This window comes from Centroberyx gerrardi, chromosome 19 (genome assembly GCF_048128805.1).
Source record: "Centroberyx gerrardi isolate f3 chromosome 19, fCenGer3.hap1.cur.20231027, whole genome shotgun sequence".
NCBI lineage: Eukaryota > Metazoa > Chordata > Actinopteri > Beryciformes > Berycidae > Centroberyx > Centroberyx gerrardi.
In genome coordinates this window covers 3657590-3673377 of record NC_136015.1, presented here as the reverse complement: position 1 = coordinate 3673377, position 15788 = coordinate 3657590, and the positions used below count along the sequence as shown (strand labels likewise).

At 40.2% G+C, this 15788-nt stretch overlaps 2 protein-coding genes across 3 annotated transcripts in view; one reads left to right on the top strand and one right to left on the bottom strand.

Moving 5' to 3' along the window:
• The window catches only part of asns (asparagine synthetase), a 35406-nt gene that overhangs the window by 4618 nt on the left and 15000 nt on the right, over nucleotides 1-15788 (top strand). The window contains exons 7-12 of one of the 2 annotated variants that reach the window (XR_013507480.1): nucleotides 377-503; nucleotides 2784-2890; nucleotides 3609-3709; nucleotides 5450-5531; nucleotides 5660-5815; nucleotides 6698-8135. Coding sequence is in view for 1 of the 2 variants with exons in the window: in XM_071914979.2 (XP_071771080.1) it covers nucleotides 377-503; nucleotides 2784-2890; nucleotides 3609-3709; nucleotides 5450-5531; nucleotides 5660-5815; nucleotides 6698-6907 (783 nt within the window). In the remaining variant the exon portion in view is untranslated. Of the gene's footprint in view, nucleotides 1-376; nucleotides 504-2783; nucleotides 2891-3608; nucleotides 3710-5449; nucleotides 5532-5659; nucleotides 5816-6697; nucleotides 9329-15788 lie in introns of those variants that run through there. The other variant, XM_071914979.2, reaches the window with a different exon arrangement.
• On the bottom strand, nucleotides 9480-13838 carry tac1 (tachykinin precursor 1). Its single transcript, XM_071914978.2, has 5 exons — nucleotides 13474-13838; nucleotides 11985-12090; nucleotides 11830-11853; nucleotides 10084-10140; nucleotides 9480-9923 (listed from the first exon to the last, which is right to left on the bottom strand). The coding sequence occupies exons 1-5, from the start codon at nucleotides 13588-13590 to the stop codon at nucleotides 9877-9879; spliced, it is 351 nt and encodes a 116-aa protein (XP_071771079.1). The 5' UTR covers nucleotides 13591-13838; the 3' UTR covers nucleotides 9480-9876.

The following is a 15788-nucleotide window of genomic DNA, read 5'->3' as shown; positions in this document are numbered from 1 at the left end:
GAACTATACATTTTTGGCATTGTGGCGCCCCCTATAGGTTGATTTTAAAATGCTGCTACATAGATGCTTCATGAACCCTGCTCAACATTTGTGACAAGTTTTATGATGATTGGACAAACAATCAATAACACAATTTTGTGTTAGGCCACGCCTTTCGTCAAGTTCATTGGTTGATGGCGGCCATATTGTGTATCTGTTTTAGCCCTTTGTTAAGTTCCCCTATATTTTCTATGTGTTATACAACGTTGGTGTATCAAGGTCCCCTTTGGGTGTGTACCCTATCAGCCAATAATCAATCATGAAGCGGTTGTGGTTGGTTCCTGGGAAATAATAAGGTATTGTGTGTGTTTTCAGTCAGTTTTTTTGTGTTTGCCAGGTGGCGGCTTACATTGGCAGCGAACACCATGAGGTAAACTTCACCGCCGAGGAAGGCATCCGAGCCGTGGAGGAAGTCATCTGCCACCTGGAGACCTACGACATTACCACTATACGAGCCTCCGTTGGTGAGTCAGGAGTAAAGCATAGAAATAGAAGCTATTGGAATAAGAGACCACAGAAATGAGTTTTACTTATAATAAGATATGTGAAGTTGTAACATGACTTCCAAACTGTGCAACTGTGCAAATGTGTACTCCAATCTGAAAAATGCGTGTGTGTGATGCAATTTGCAAACTCATGGTGTATTTTGTACTTGTAAACAGCAATTTGTAAATGTTTGACACTATAAGCTAGAATCAAAAATTCCTTTTGTGACTCTTTAAAGCATTTGCAGAATGTTGTAATTTTGCTACAAGGGCCATGATCATCAGAGCTGTTTAGATTAGACAAGCAAATTGTGCAATTCGGCATCGGCTGTACTGATTTGTCACCAAATACTTTGGGAGTCAACACATTAACATTGTTCCCCACAGTCTAAAAGAAGGTGGTCCTGCCCCACTCTTCACTTAGCCAACCACAAGCCATGTGACACCTTGCTCATCTCCTCAGCCAATAATGTCATTCACCCCCCTTTGTGAAAGATTTTTCACATTTGAATGGTAGCTAACTTTTTTCATGTTGATAGATACCCACAAATCTCGTCATTTGTTTTATGTTGGTGAATAACTTTTGTTGGGAACATCATATCAACATAAGATAAAGTTGAAAACATGCAAACGTGGCCTATTGGTTGCTAGCTGTTACTAGATATTCTACCTTTATTGACTTCTATTGGCAACTAGTAGAAATTTCAACATCGATAGAACTTATCTCCTAATACACAAGTCTCTAGCACAGCCCTCATCCTGTGACGTTGGCCTGTAATTGACAATGTAAGCAGTAAACAGGCTAATATTAAAGCAGAGATCCGGCAGAAATGTCGAGTGAAGAGGTAATATATCAAAATATTGTAGTGATACTGCTTTGCCATTTGTTTTTTTGCCTTAACCTTCATAGCTGAAATGCCGTTCATTCACTCGTAGCACCGCCCTCCATCGTTGAGCAGTTGAAAATGTGTGAAGAAAGGAATGGGTGGGGAGTAGGTGGTACGGGCCGGACAGTGAGTTTTGGAGGCCAGAAATCTCAGCACCTGGCAAAGTAATCACTGACTCAATGGTATTGGTCAACAACCATATCAAACCCCCACTGATACGTTATGGCCATTTAGTGTTATGGAGCAGTAAAAAATCTTACTTATTGCCCCATTAAACAATACTAGCTGTCTGCAAGGTAGCAAACTGATGCACTGAGCCTTCTCTGCAGCACTAGTAGCTAGCTTGCAGACAGCCTGCCCTACAGCATGCTAAGTAATGAGCACAGCCTTCTAAAAGACTAAAGATGACACTAATGATCTCTGCCAGAAAATTGGAATGTTGAAGCAGCAAATAATTGGATACAGCAAAGAAAATAGTGTATAATAATATGGCAAATAACGCATCTGGCAATTAGAATGTGTTGAGTTTCAGAAATGCGTAAATGAAAAGTACTTAAAAAAATAAAACAAAAATACAGCATTATGAGGGTGTGCAAAATACCAGCAATGGAACATACTGAGACAAATATATGCAGTATGAAATAAGTGAAAAATAAAAATATCAACATTCATGCAAATTATAAGAAGTTAGAAGAATATGAAAACAAATGACTAATATAAATACATTCAATTTGCAAATAACATATGTACAGTATGTGCAGATTTTGATTATGTGCATCGCTACCTGTTCACCTTATTAAAAAGCTCCAGATGGAGGTGCAATATGTACAGAAAAAGTGACAATGCTCAAGGTTGAGTGTGAGTACAGTACAAGGTCTTTTGTTCATCCAGGGAAGGTTTGAGCTGATCGATAGGCTCACTGATCTGGCAGTAATTTGCTTGGGCATGCTGCACTGCTGCATTCCTTTTCCTCCTGATTGACTCGTGTGAATTACAATGGAATCCACAGAGATTAGCGGAATGTACAACCAATAGACCATAGAAGTCAGTTGGCCATACAGTCACAACCTTTGGCCCTCTCATGAGTTAGATATTAAAACCTGCGGTAAAATTCAGTAAAGCCTATGCTATCCAGAATCAAAAATTCACATAACCAACATGAATCCTAATATTGTAAGATAACAATGACTGTGCTACTGTAAAACAGTTTTCACAGTACTGAGGGCCATTTTTAACACCTCAGTTGATTGAGCTGAGAGTGCAGAGGTTTGGTTTGAGCAACAGAGGAAAAGCATCGCTGCGTGTTTTATTTAGCAGGACTTATTTACTGCCTTTTTCTTTCCTGATCCTATATTCGTTTCTTCCACTGTAGCCATGTACTTGGTTTCCAAGTACATCCGGGAGAAGACGGACAGTGTGGTGATCTTCTCTGGAGAGGGCTCAGATGAGCTAACCCAGGGATACATCTACTTCCACAAGGCAAGTCCTCTAGAGGAGTCACTGTTAGGGTTCCGCCAATGACAATTACTGACACATACAAACTAGGGTTCGACTGATACTGATATTTGTTCTACTGAAGCTTTCAATGGCCAATATTTTGTGTCAATATTCAATATGTTTAAATTTGACCATTTTGATGCCAGTTCTAAGAAAATAGAAAACATTCAGTGTTTCCCCTTGAATTTTATTATTTGCAGGATGGAAGCCTCAGACACAGCATTTAGACCATCATGGGACACTAAAACTCTCCATTGAAAGCCAGACTAATGAAATTCTTTTAGGTGGGTTAGGTAGGGTGAGGCAGGTTTCACTGCAGGTTTTACAGACTGTAGAATAAAATCCTCCCACACCACACTGGAATGATTTCTCTGGTCAGAAATCTGAAATAAAAATAATAATAAAAACATATTTATGCATAGTCAGGTAGAATGTGATAAAAATGTCACATTAGAATAAGGGTTAGACCGATATATAGACTTGGACTAACTGCGTCAGGTAGGACCCTCCATCATATCGGAGGTGAACAACACTGACCGGCCTATATCTGATTTTTAATTAAAAGCCAATATTGGTCCAATATCTCGACAAACTGATATATCGGCCTGATCCTAGTCACTGTCACCTCTCAGTGAAAATGATGATGAAATCCAAGTATCACTGATGTTGTGTTGCTAACAGAGCTGTGTTCTTCATCCAGGCTCCAAGTCCCAAGGTGGCTGCAGAGGACAGTGTTCGGCTAATGAAGGAACTCTACTTGTTTGACGCTCTCCGTGCCGATCGCACCACTGCTGCACATGGGTAAGGCCATTCACCTCATCCAGTGTTTCCTCTATTCATTCAGCAATGCTGCGCCGCCATCACCAGCGCTAGGGAATATATGAAATTAAACAGTATAATTTAGCCTGCTTCCATTCTAAAGATTTATGGTCCTAATGTTTAACTGTAACTTTACTATGATAAAATATCCAAAGAAAAACATTTCTAGCACTGCAACCTCTACTAGAACCATAATTCGGCAACAAATTAATCAAAACGTTTTATTGTGCGACAAATTAGTTCAAAATGGAATAATTTGATATTGGGAAAGTTCAGAAATTTGTGTGAACGTACAGAAAAAACATATTATTGGTAGTACTGGAAAGTCTTATACCAGGTCCTGTATGTGATTTTAGTTTGTAGTGTATTTTCTGCTTCAGAATGCTGGAGCACACTGTGAAATACCTGTTTAATGGAGTTAATACATTTGATTCCAGTTCCTGTGATTTCAATGGAAAAATAAACTATCATGCCATCACTATATTTAAGTACAGAGGGTGCACTTTCCTTTAGTGCACTTTCCCTCTACTTTTACTCTGTAATTCAATGAATAAATTGGACCCACTGAAAAGTGCTCCCTCTGTAAATTTTTTGTAGTGATGGAAAAATTGTAGTCCCAAATAAATGAAAATTGAGCTAATTTTGTAGCACAACAAAACTGTGCAAAAAGTCAAGGGTGTGAATAAATTTTAGAGTCGCTGTATATGAAATTTTAGAGGAAAAGTTATCCAGCCAGCCAGCCTTCACCCAGCCATCCATCCATTTCATTCCACTAGGTGTCACTCTAAACCACAAGCTGATTTTCTCAAGTCCACCAACTGCTAAACTTTCTTATGAACTCCATGGCCCGTCATTATAAAGCAATCATATGACCCAATCTTTAAAAGAATGTGCACTCCTTTTTCTGCAAATATTAGTATTTATTTTGATATCTGCTTGGTACTGCTATACGATCAACCTTTACATATCTGTGGTTAGTTTATCTACGTGTACAGTATGTCATAAACAGTCACATCCCTTGTGGGTCTCAGTAAGGAAAGGGGTAGAAGATGCGGTTATGAATTTTCTTTAGTTGAATATGAAATTGAGTTCACAGCAGTGAACACTGACACTGACAAATCTATAGTACACAACTGATAATAGATTGAAGGTAATCCAAGGACGAATCCAGGGACCCAAGATGAAAGCGGTATTATATGGTTCTATGATAACAGAAAGAGAAAACAGGTTATAGAATCAGGCAATGGACAACCAGGACATAATTGAGTGTCATCGGAATTAGCCATAGCAAATTCAGAACATCCTGTAATTGTATACTCTCAGCTGGCCTGGTGGACAAGCAGTTCTGTACATGCTGTAGTAAGACAGAATAACAAAATAACCCTACTTGGTTGTTGTGGTACTTTCAGTATACAACCAATAAAATCATAGCCTAAATAGCTGATCTGCCGGGGTTAATTATTTATTCTTCCAAACAATGCTGATGTAATGTTCTTTCAAAAAGCATTATTTTTGGGGATATAGTGTGGTTAACCTGTAAGTATTGTGCCGTACACAAGTGAGGCTCTCTGAAAGTTGGTATGGAAATCATTATTAAAATCAATTTATTATTAAATCAAATTGCAGTGGTTACAGTGATGACATGATAAATTGTGCATATTGTTTTATTTTTTTTATTCATCTCAAGTTATTATCTGAAGTAACTTTTTTCTTTTCTTTTAGTCTGGAGCTCAGAGTGCCTTTCCTGGACCACAGATTCACAGCATACTACCTTTCCTTGCCTGAGGAGATGAGGATTCCTAAGGTTAGTTGTGCCCAAAAGTTAAGCTACTTCCAACTCTGTCCTTAGCATGGAACTGCACTTTGGTGCCGTAGCTCTAGAAGTGAAATGAATGTTGTTTTGTAATAGTGTTATATGTCCTGTGTAACCAGCATGGAGTGGAGAAGCATCTTCTGAGGGACTCCTTCAAAGGTCTGAACCTGATCCCTGATGAGATCCTCTGGAGGCGGAAAGAAGCTTTCAGTGATGGCCTGATGTCAGTAAAGAAGTCCTGGTATACCAGCCTGCAGGAGCACCTGGAGTCTGAGGTATGTAGTAGGGTTCGACTGATATAGTAAGTAGCGTTAGTGTTGAAAATTAGGGCTGTTTGTTGGGTTGACATTCAAACCTAAATTTAGGTTATTATTATTGAGAACGAATATTCGAGTGTTCGTTTGGGAATCACAATAATGAGTATTCGAAGCCTGTAAATTGGCATTCGAAGCCTGTAAATTGGCATTCGGGCCCTACTGAAAAATGGACAAGAGAAAGTTAGCTGTTGCTCTGCTTGCTCTTGAAGGAGAGGATGAGGAGTCCATTCTGAAATGGAGGATGTGGGTACATGATGTCTTCCTATGGAGAACAGAGCATTGAGAATTTCATCGTCTCGTCCAAGAGATCTGCTTAGATAGTGACTGTTTAGAGGGCTTAATGCATGTCGCAGCTTGAGACATGTTCAACTTGGAGCACTTAGGGGAGCCCCCCAAAACAAGTCACATCCAAAACACGAGCCGCGACCAAACCATTGAAAATAACTGAAAAACAAGACAAGGTGTCCCCAGTGATGGCTGGGCCGTTCTGGCCTCGCCCCCAGGAATGCACACTTGAAAATGTTAATCTGGCAATATGTTAAACCCAAGGGCATAAAAAAGCGCAGGTTCGAAAAAGTATCCTATGTGATCTATGTGAGGCCGGGTGAGGCAAGTTTCATTGCAGTTTTACAGACTGTTGAGAAAAATCCTCCCACACCACACCGGAATGATTTCTCTGGTCAGACATCTGATATGAAAGGGTTACGGTCAGGGTTACATACTGTAAACATAATATAACATGAGAATATCGTCCCAATACATAGGAAAAATGATAAATCTAACCCTAGTTTGCACACACAGACACACATAACATATGACCTGCCCTTTATCTTCTCTTAGGTGAATGACCTCCAGCTGGATAAATCCCACAAGACGTTCCCTCACCTCCCTCCATCAACCAAAGAGGCCTACTACTTCAGGCAGGTGTTTGAGAAGCACTTCCCAGGCCGGGGGGAGTGGCTCTCCCACTACTGGATGCCACGCTGGATCAGCGCCACCGACCCGTCGGCTCGAACCTTGTCTATCTACAAACCTGACAAGGACCAGTAATTCACTGGAGCAACCGTTAGGAGTTGGCTGCCTGTGTGCCTGTGCCTGCTGTCAATCACCAGTATGGTGGCCTTCTTAGGACATCCTCAGCCATCTGTATCTCTCTTAGATGTACTTTCAGGCTTAGCTGTACTTTTGTCAGTCTTTAACTGTACTTTTGTCCGTCTTAGCTGTACTTTGTCAGACTTGGATTTGGAGTTTGTCAGACTTTGCTGTAATTTGTCAGACTTTGAGGGAGTTCATTTGATTAAACTGTACTTTGTCAGACTTAAATGACAGTAACTTGGCTATTAGCTTAATACTAGTTAGCTGTTAGCTTAATACTAATGCTTATGTTGTCCTCCAAGGTAGTTTAGTTCTGAAAGCCAACAAAGGTGGTGTGGTGTGTTGTAGATGGAGGTTCAGGTTAATTGGCTCTTAATGCTACAAGCTTGTTTGTTTTTCATCAACGGACAGATGTTAACCAAGTTAATGTTAGCATTTTGTTAGCTTGCTAATTATAGTTTTCAAACTTGTGCTCTAACTATTTCTATGCTAACAGCTAACACAGCTACAGCTGGCTCTACACAATGCAACTTTTATGCAACAAGTTCTATGTTACCAAACTCATCCTGAACATTCCAAATGATGATACAAACCAAATTCTTGATTTTCATTGGATGGTTCTACTGCAGAACTCCAACACAACTAAGTTGCATGGAGCTAAAGTTGCATTCACGTTGCACCATGTAAAAGCCTAGGATTCGGTGGTTATTATTCAGTTACACAGGCTTGTACTGTGGCTACATGAATCAGCCTAGCTTGAAAGCTCTGGGGGGCAGTGCTGGAGTCATTTACAGAGTCTCACAAACTCCATCCAAGTCTGACAAAGTACAGCTAAGACTGACTAAAGTACAGCCAATTCTGATATAGTACACCTAAGATTGGTAAAAGTGGTGCTGATGTCCTAAAAAGGCCATCATATACCAGTGTCATTATTAGGGTTAGACTGATGTATCAGGCTGATATTTGCTTTTTATTTAAAATCAGATATCAGCCAAAAATGTTGTCCACCTCTGAGATGATGCAGGTTCCCCCCTAACCACAGCTATTGATTATGTTTTTATTATTATTTTATATCAGATGTCTGACCAGAGAAATCATTCCAGCATGGTGTGGGAGGATTTTACAATTTCATTAGTCTGGCTTTCAATGGAAAATTTTCATGTCTGATGATGGTCTACATGCTGTCATCAGAGGCTTTTCCACCCTGAAAAGGAAATGGTAAAATTGAAAGATATTGAAGGTCAGCTATCAGCAGCTAGAATCCAAAAATATCGACCTTATAAACAACCACATCGGTCTAACCCTAGTCATCATCAGTACCACAGATTTTTACAATGATAAGCTTTATGAATTTCACTGATGTAGGGATACTTAGCTTCTGGGTCTAGTGTGTTCTGACGTTATTACCTGATGATAGATGAATCTATACGGAGAGTTGCAGTCTTTACACCCTAATTGAACTGAACCCAGATCAATTTAAACAAGTTTAGCAGCCTTGCCCTCTTAGACAGCCTCATAAAGCCCCTACCCCAGACATGATACAAGGTGCATTTTAACAGTTTCATACAATCACTTCATATTAATTTGATCATAGACCTGTCTTTCTGCTGTAGATGCCTATTATTTTATATAACAGTATTCGATAAAGGGATCTTATTTTTCTCATATATATTTGTATGTGGGATTAACATAGCCTTTAATTGATTATTTAGAGCTGCTTATGCTAATGGACTGATGCTCCAGCTGCTTGACTAATACATTATGCATTTTAAGTGAAAGACAGCTTTGCAGTTTCTCATAGGTAGGGGTGAGTCATACAATATGAACACTGTCCCTGCAATTGTCTGACCTTTGGTGACCTCTATCAAGCTGGATAATGTCATCTGTATTATTTCTACTTTCTGTTGTTGTTTTACACTGGAAATTTTGTTTTGGACTAGGACTGACTATGCAAACAGAACAGCTGTTACACATCTGTGTGTGTGCGTTAGTGATATGTGATGTCATGTGTGCAAGTAATGAGATATGAACCAGATCTAACTCTACATCAACGTGCATAGAGTTCTTACTGTTGATGACTTTATTTCAAAGTACAAGTCAACATCTCTGGGTGAAGGTTATAGACTTGTCTGTAGCTATTTCATACTAATTGCTGCTAAACTAATGAATCAAAGTGGTTGACATAATCTGAATTGTGCCGTCTGTGATTTGTGTGGGTGATGTAGTACCTTTGTGGTCCACTAGAGTGCTCCGCTTTTCTGCAGATGCACTGAACATTATTGGAGACCCGTTTCACATAAAAGGAATTCACCACAACCGGCATGGGTGATAATAAAAAACTGAAGTTTAACTAATAAAGAAAATAGTTTTAATATATTTCAAGCCACTTTCACACTCAGACTCTGTCATATCACACCATATGTCTAGTTTGAAAACATGACAGCATTTCTAAAGTCATTTGAAAACCAAAATGAGAACATGTCCTGTCAGTACAGTAGATCTGTCTCAGAGGTTGTATTTGCAGAACAATCAGTTGCGATTAAACAGTTATGAGGCACTATACAGTGAAATTGGCAGTGCAATTTTCCGCATACCCTGGGGTATAGCCTTGCTTTGATGGTCCACGACAACAGGAGTTTCTTTGTGGCATGGCAAATGGTTCTAAAATAGTCACACATATCAAATAACATGTTTCTGCGAGGGGTTGATATCACTTTCCACTCTCGCCCCTTTCCCCTTCTGCTGGGACAAATCAAATTGGCACAGGTACAGCACTGCTACATCACTACAATGTGGAAACAGAATAATTTTTTTATTAGACTAACAGCTATACATAAGTTTGAGAAAACAAAACCAGCATCAGGTACCCCTCCCATGTATGAGGAATGGCTAGATGAGAAGCAGGCAGGTGAGAAGATGACCGTTTAGCGGCGCTTGTCGTACGTCTGTAATGTGCTCCACTCGTAGGAATCTGCAATTAGGGAGAAAGCTCATTAATCAAAGAGTGACCTTTTTTCACTACTACATGGTTTGCTATCTCTAGACCTTTCTTTCATTAATTTCTGAATATGGTAAAAAAAATCACACATTTTCACAGTGTAAGGACTTTGCTCAAGGAGGAAGTAAATTACCTGGCTCCTCTTGGCTTCTTTTCCCCATCAGTCCAACAAAGGAGTTGATTTTATGCCCTTAAAAGAGAAGATATTGTGATTGTGATTTTAACCAGTTCACTAATAACCAATGTATAACAACAATAAATGGTAAAGACAGAAGTGGCATATACCTAATTGCAACAGATGATGGCTGGGCTTCCCAAAAACACTTTGATTTCAGCTCTGTAAAAGCCAAGCCAGGCTGGTGTGAACCAACACTAGTTGAGTCCCTGGTCCTTGTCAAGTTTGTAGTGGTGTAAACCCAAAAGAGTCCTTGCACTACTGAGGGGTGACGGTCGCAGTATTTTAGGTGACGTGGTTGGAAATTGTTTTTATCAATGTGAGGATGCACATTGTACACATGAGACAACCTGAGGGACAGTTGCATCACAGACTGACTGGCGCCCCTGTCAATCACAGTAATGGACTGTAATATGGTCTTGGTGGGGGGGGTTGGAGCAGGGCGTTACAAAACTGCAGTGAGACCCCAGGGAATATCAATAAACTACAAACTCCAATATTTAGATTAGGTTGACGGGAGTAAACTAAGCACATGAAATTTGCCCTTGTCACTGGAAAGGGAAATAAATATTCTTTTGCCTTGTCCCATGAGGATGCCTATTTTGATTTGCCCTTCATATTTTGTGCAAGAAATTGTATAAAAGTGCGCAGAAGGCAGTCCTGTTATGAGTGAAGGCTGAGATGTTTAGCTCCATCTCTCCATCAGAAGCGTAAACAATCCAATATAACTCCCAGATGTCCTTGGGGCATTGATCGTAGCACTCTCCCCCACCCCTAATGATGAGTGATTTACAGTCATGCCTGCATAAAAGGAATAAACCAGATGTATACTTCCTTACGCTGCACTGCGCTGAACCATTGAGTGGGAGAGTAATTTCGAAAATGCCATTGACGGAGAAAGGGAAAATCCCCTCCTCCTCATTTCTTTCACGCTCTCTCTCTCTCTTATCTCTTCCCTCTCTCTCACACACAGACTTCTCCTCCGGACCACCTTCCTCGCTGACCGTTACTAACAAATTAAAGTGGCCTAGTCTTCAAAGCAAAGCAAAGCGACAATAACATCTACAGTCCCTCAAACACACAATACGCTGCGGGGGTTGTGAATTCATTAAAACCTATGAAGATGCATGCCCCCCCTCCTATTTACCACGTTTTTTCTTAACAACTGACACAAATATGAATGTTCAGCTCAATGAATAATATTGTGGGCAACATGTGAGAGGGATTTGCTCTCTTCCGTGGCAGTGATGCTGACTTTTTGGTACTATCTGAAACCATCTGACTGCCCAATCCACTCTTAGTGTGAATGAGCTCTTATCTGCAGAACAGCACACAGTAGCCTGCAATTTGATCTTGTAGTTTTTATCATTATAATAAAGAGCAAGTAAAAATTGCTGAAATGTATTTAGAATTCATCTCAAAATCAAAATCCCATCACGGAGTTTCAGGACCAGTGTTTCCTCTGAGCTGATAGTCTGATCTAATAAATTGTCACATTGACCAAATGATAATATTTTACCAGTCATCAGTTATTTCTCTACTTTGTCCCCATACATTTAATGCTGATTTTGGAAGTATTGGTGGAAAGTGCTATTAGGTGCACTGACTTTCTGGGGAATTCCCCCTACTTTGTGCCTTTTGAATTAGAGGAGCAAAACGCAGGAAAGTTAATGAACAATGAAAGAAAATGACTGTGGCACTTACTTTTGCGGGTGATCTGTGCGTTTGCTGTGTGTGGGGGGGGAGTGAGAAGAGACTTTTCAGTGCAAAAACTGAGAGTACAACTCCACAGACAGAAGGAAAGACAGTATATCACATGAAGCTAGATGAAGCCTGGGGCGAGAGAGACGAGCTCTTACCCATGGAGCGCTTCCCCATCAGCCCGATGAACTGATGCGGCCGCGGCTTCCTCGTCATCCTCAGGAGGATTTCTCTGAACGGGTCGTTGGAATTAAGCCATCCGTCCTGGGGGAGAAACCCAATTCATGTTAGGCTAACACTGGGGCGATATGGCATAAAGGCAAAGTCCGCGCGTCAGACATCGTTTGCCTCCAAAACTTCCAATGTCAATTTGACAATTTGATAAATTATTAGCTGTAGATCACCAAACTATCAGCTTAGAGGGAACGTTGGTCCTGAATGCTTTTTTTTTTCTAGTATTTTTCTGTTTTGTTTATTTTTTTGCTTGATCTTTACTCTCCATTACAGTGATAAAAACTGCAAGATCAAATTTGGACTCTACAGTGCCACACCTCGCCATACCCAGTTCACACCCATGCTGCTTCTACAACCCGTGCGTAAAAGTGTCTCATTCGCTTGAAAAATATTATTAAACCCCCCTCTCCTCTCCCCCCACCACACACACACACACGCACACACACACACACACACACACACACACACCCCTCAGTAATCCATATGCCATCCGTGGATTGTGAACTTTCACGAAGTGTTCCTATTTCTGTCTCGGGATATATTTCTAGAGAATGCATTAGTGTGACTGAGATGTGAACCTGAGGCGGCTAATGTCTCTGCGCGTGATTTATCCGGCTCTTTCGTGTACGGTCATTTATCTGGAGAATGGTCCCAGCCTGCAGTTTATGGGCAGAATAAAAGAGCCGCTTGGCAGGAGTCCAACCCGCAATGTCAAACACAGGACGTGCATTCCATGTGAATGGAGACAGCCTGTGCTACCGTAATCACTGCACTCAGCTGCTCATACTATATCACAGCACTTTCAATTTCATTTAATTGCATATCAGCTACTATAACGACATGGGCATGCCGAGGTGTGGCACTCTCCATACGTTAGCCCAAGCTGAGTCCAATTATTAAACTTGTCTTTTTTTTATCATTATAATGGAGAACAAAGACAAAATGCCAGAAATCTATTTGGATCATCTAAAAAAATCACACTGGGCCTAGGCAGCATTCAGGACCAATGTTCCCTCTAAGCTGATAAAGCCCTACGTCTAATAATTTATCACACTGACAATAATAATATCTTGTCAGTCATCAGTTATTGCTCCATTTTGTCCACAAGAAAATAGTTAATAAAGTTTGGTGACAAATGAGATGATGCAGGGATTTTGGCATACCTTATGGTTTAGTGAATTGACACCCCTAATTACAATAATTATATCCTACCAATTTTATGACACTGTGATAAACTTATTCCACAGTTTGGTGAAACAAAATTATCTGAATTATTATTATTATTTCATCACTATCCTGGGGAGTGTTATTATTCTCCACACTTGTTTGCTTCAGATTAGAACCCATTCAGTGAGACATAAGTGGCATTTTGAAATAATTAACTCGTCCAGAATAGAAAAACTCCTACTGTACCTGCATTTGACTACTGCTCGTCCAATAGTCAAGCTCTTCTTTGGGGCCGATTTCCTCGCAAAAAACTTGGGCGACGGCGAGAAAAACCATTAAAAGCGGTAGTAGGAGTAATTTCATGATGCCAAACCTGTTTTTCCCGACGAGATAGCCGTTAGATTTACAGTTGTATTACCGTTAGATTTAAATTAAACAACAGTTATCAGCTGCCAAAAAAACAACACTGGAAAAGGTTGAGGCACGAGCAGATAGAGCTTATACTCTGCGCGCGCGCTGCTTCTTTCGTTAGAACTCAATGTTACTCCATGCCGCGTGCGTAAAAATGCCCCGCCACCCTGTCCAAAGGTCTCCGCGCGCTCTGCCTCTGCCTCAACTTCTTCGGGTCTTCGTGACCAAAAGCCCTGCATGCGCTCCTATATAGGAGCCAAAGCAGTGTTGCTTAGTAACGCCGTTACAGTACTGTGATTACTTTCCTCCCCGGTAACGAGTTGTGTGACGACGTGCTGCTTCAATTTCAGTGATATTACAGCTGCCAGTCAAAAAAAAAATCCCCATCTTTGTTATCACCAACTGTAAATCATGGGCGTCAATCGAGCACTCTCCATACAGACAGTCTAAATTTGATTTAGTTTTTATCATTATAATGGAGAGCTAAGATAAAGCAAAAAACACCTATTTGGAAGCCTAAAAATCAAATCAGGGGAGCATTCAGCTAGTGACAATTTTGTTCCCCAGACTTTGGGTGGCCTAATTGGCTAATTTATCAAGTTGACCAAATTATAATACGGATATTATCAGTCTTGCTCACACTTCGTCACAAGAAACTGAAAACAGATGCAGGGACTTTGCCTTATCAGAAAGAATTTAAATGATCTAAAAACGACCCTACCAATCCCTCCTGATTCCTTTTCGAAAATTAGTGGCTACTTTCGTTTAGAAATGGCAGCAGGCTATAGGCTATTCAAAGAAACTTTGACTTGGGTTAATCGATCCAAAGAGTGTCAGGAATACTGGACATCCACAATATTTAGATATTTTGAGGATACGAGAGGATTCACACGACAATTTGGAGGTGAAGCTAGCTAACACAAAAGTAATTAATGAGTAATGTAACGAATTAGGGCAACTGCTCCCAGGGAGTAGGCTATACCTATGAGTAACGAATAATGCATTACTTTTTCGAGTAGTAACGAGCCCAACATTGATACTAGACTCGTGCATCAGGTGTCAGGTAGCCTACCTTTATCTGCTTTAAATCACCCACGTACATAAATGCACACGACCTTTTGCAGTAGGTAGCCTACAAGGTTTCCATAATTTCCATAGGCTACCCCTGGAAACTCCAACTGATGGCTATAATGCTGCGTTCACGTCTAGTGGGAATAACGTTAACGTGACTTTTTTGAAGGTGTCAAAACGCCGTTAATTAACTTTTCTGTAGACGGTAGTTGTTCATAATAGAATTAGTCTCAGCCGCTTCACACTTCACACACTGGTGCTTAGTGAGTGGTACAGCTGAGCTCATGTTTTACAACAAACTAAACATTGCAATGCCAACCACAAACCACAAATCCAGCAAGTAGTTGTGTCCTAACATAATATGAGTTATGTGGTGAAAATCGTTCATTTTGTTGATTTTATTTGAAATGAATTTATCATTCCCTACAGTTGACGACAGACATTTCCTTGACGTCAGAAGTCTGTGGGTCGGAGAAATCAGGATCCTTTGCCAAACCCTGAGTTTCCAAGTAGGCTAGTATTTACCATCTGAAAGCTGAGGTGAACAGTGTTGTGGGAAGCTCATATCTACAGTCTTTGCCATATGACATGAATGTCGCATAAGACTATGATGACGCACTTGGCTTTACGTAGCTTTTACGCCTAACCCAAGTTGAGGCCTGTTAATGTTTTTTTTTCTGATATTACTTTGACGTTGTTATTATACTATTTTTATATTGACTTAAATAAAATCTTAAAGTGCCCTATGCCCACAGTGTAAAACTTACTCAATTGAAAATATTTGGTTTAGCCCTAATATTAATGTTCTTGAGGAAGCAATGCATTTCTTTCACTGTATTTAGGCCTATACATTACTTTATGGTTTGATTAAGTTAAGATGTATCTGACCTACAGTATATACCTACAAAATGCTTCAGGCCAGGATGCCTCATATGCTTATAATGTAATGCTTATAACAGTGGTAGACAAACATGCATAGTGTATGTTCCTCTCATATCAAAGCCTGAAACGTGGTTGTTGAAAAGGAGAAGGGCTACTTGGAGGTGCATGTGACCTCAGGGTGCCACTGATTTCCATTA

Excerpts from the sequence above, each read along its gene's own strand:
- tac1 (XM_071914978.2), bottom strand. The coding sequence starts at position 13,590 with ATGAAATTACTCCTACTACCGCTTTTAATGGTTTTTCTCGCCGTCGCC. Across the intron at positions 12,091-13,473 it reads CGAGCAGTAGTCAAATGCAG|GACGGATGGCTTAATTCCAA; the intron begins GTACAGTAGGAG and ends TTTCTCCCCCAG. Across the intron at positions 9,924-10,083 it reads AAGAAGCCAAGAGGAGCCAG|ATTCCTACGAGTGGAGCACA; the intron begins GTAATTTACTTC and ends CCCTAATTGCAG.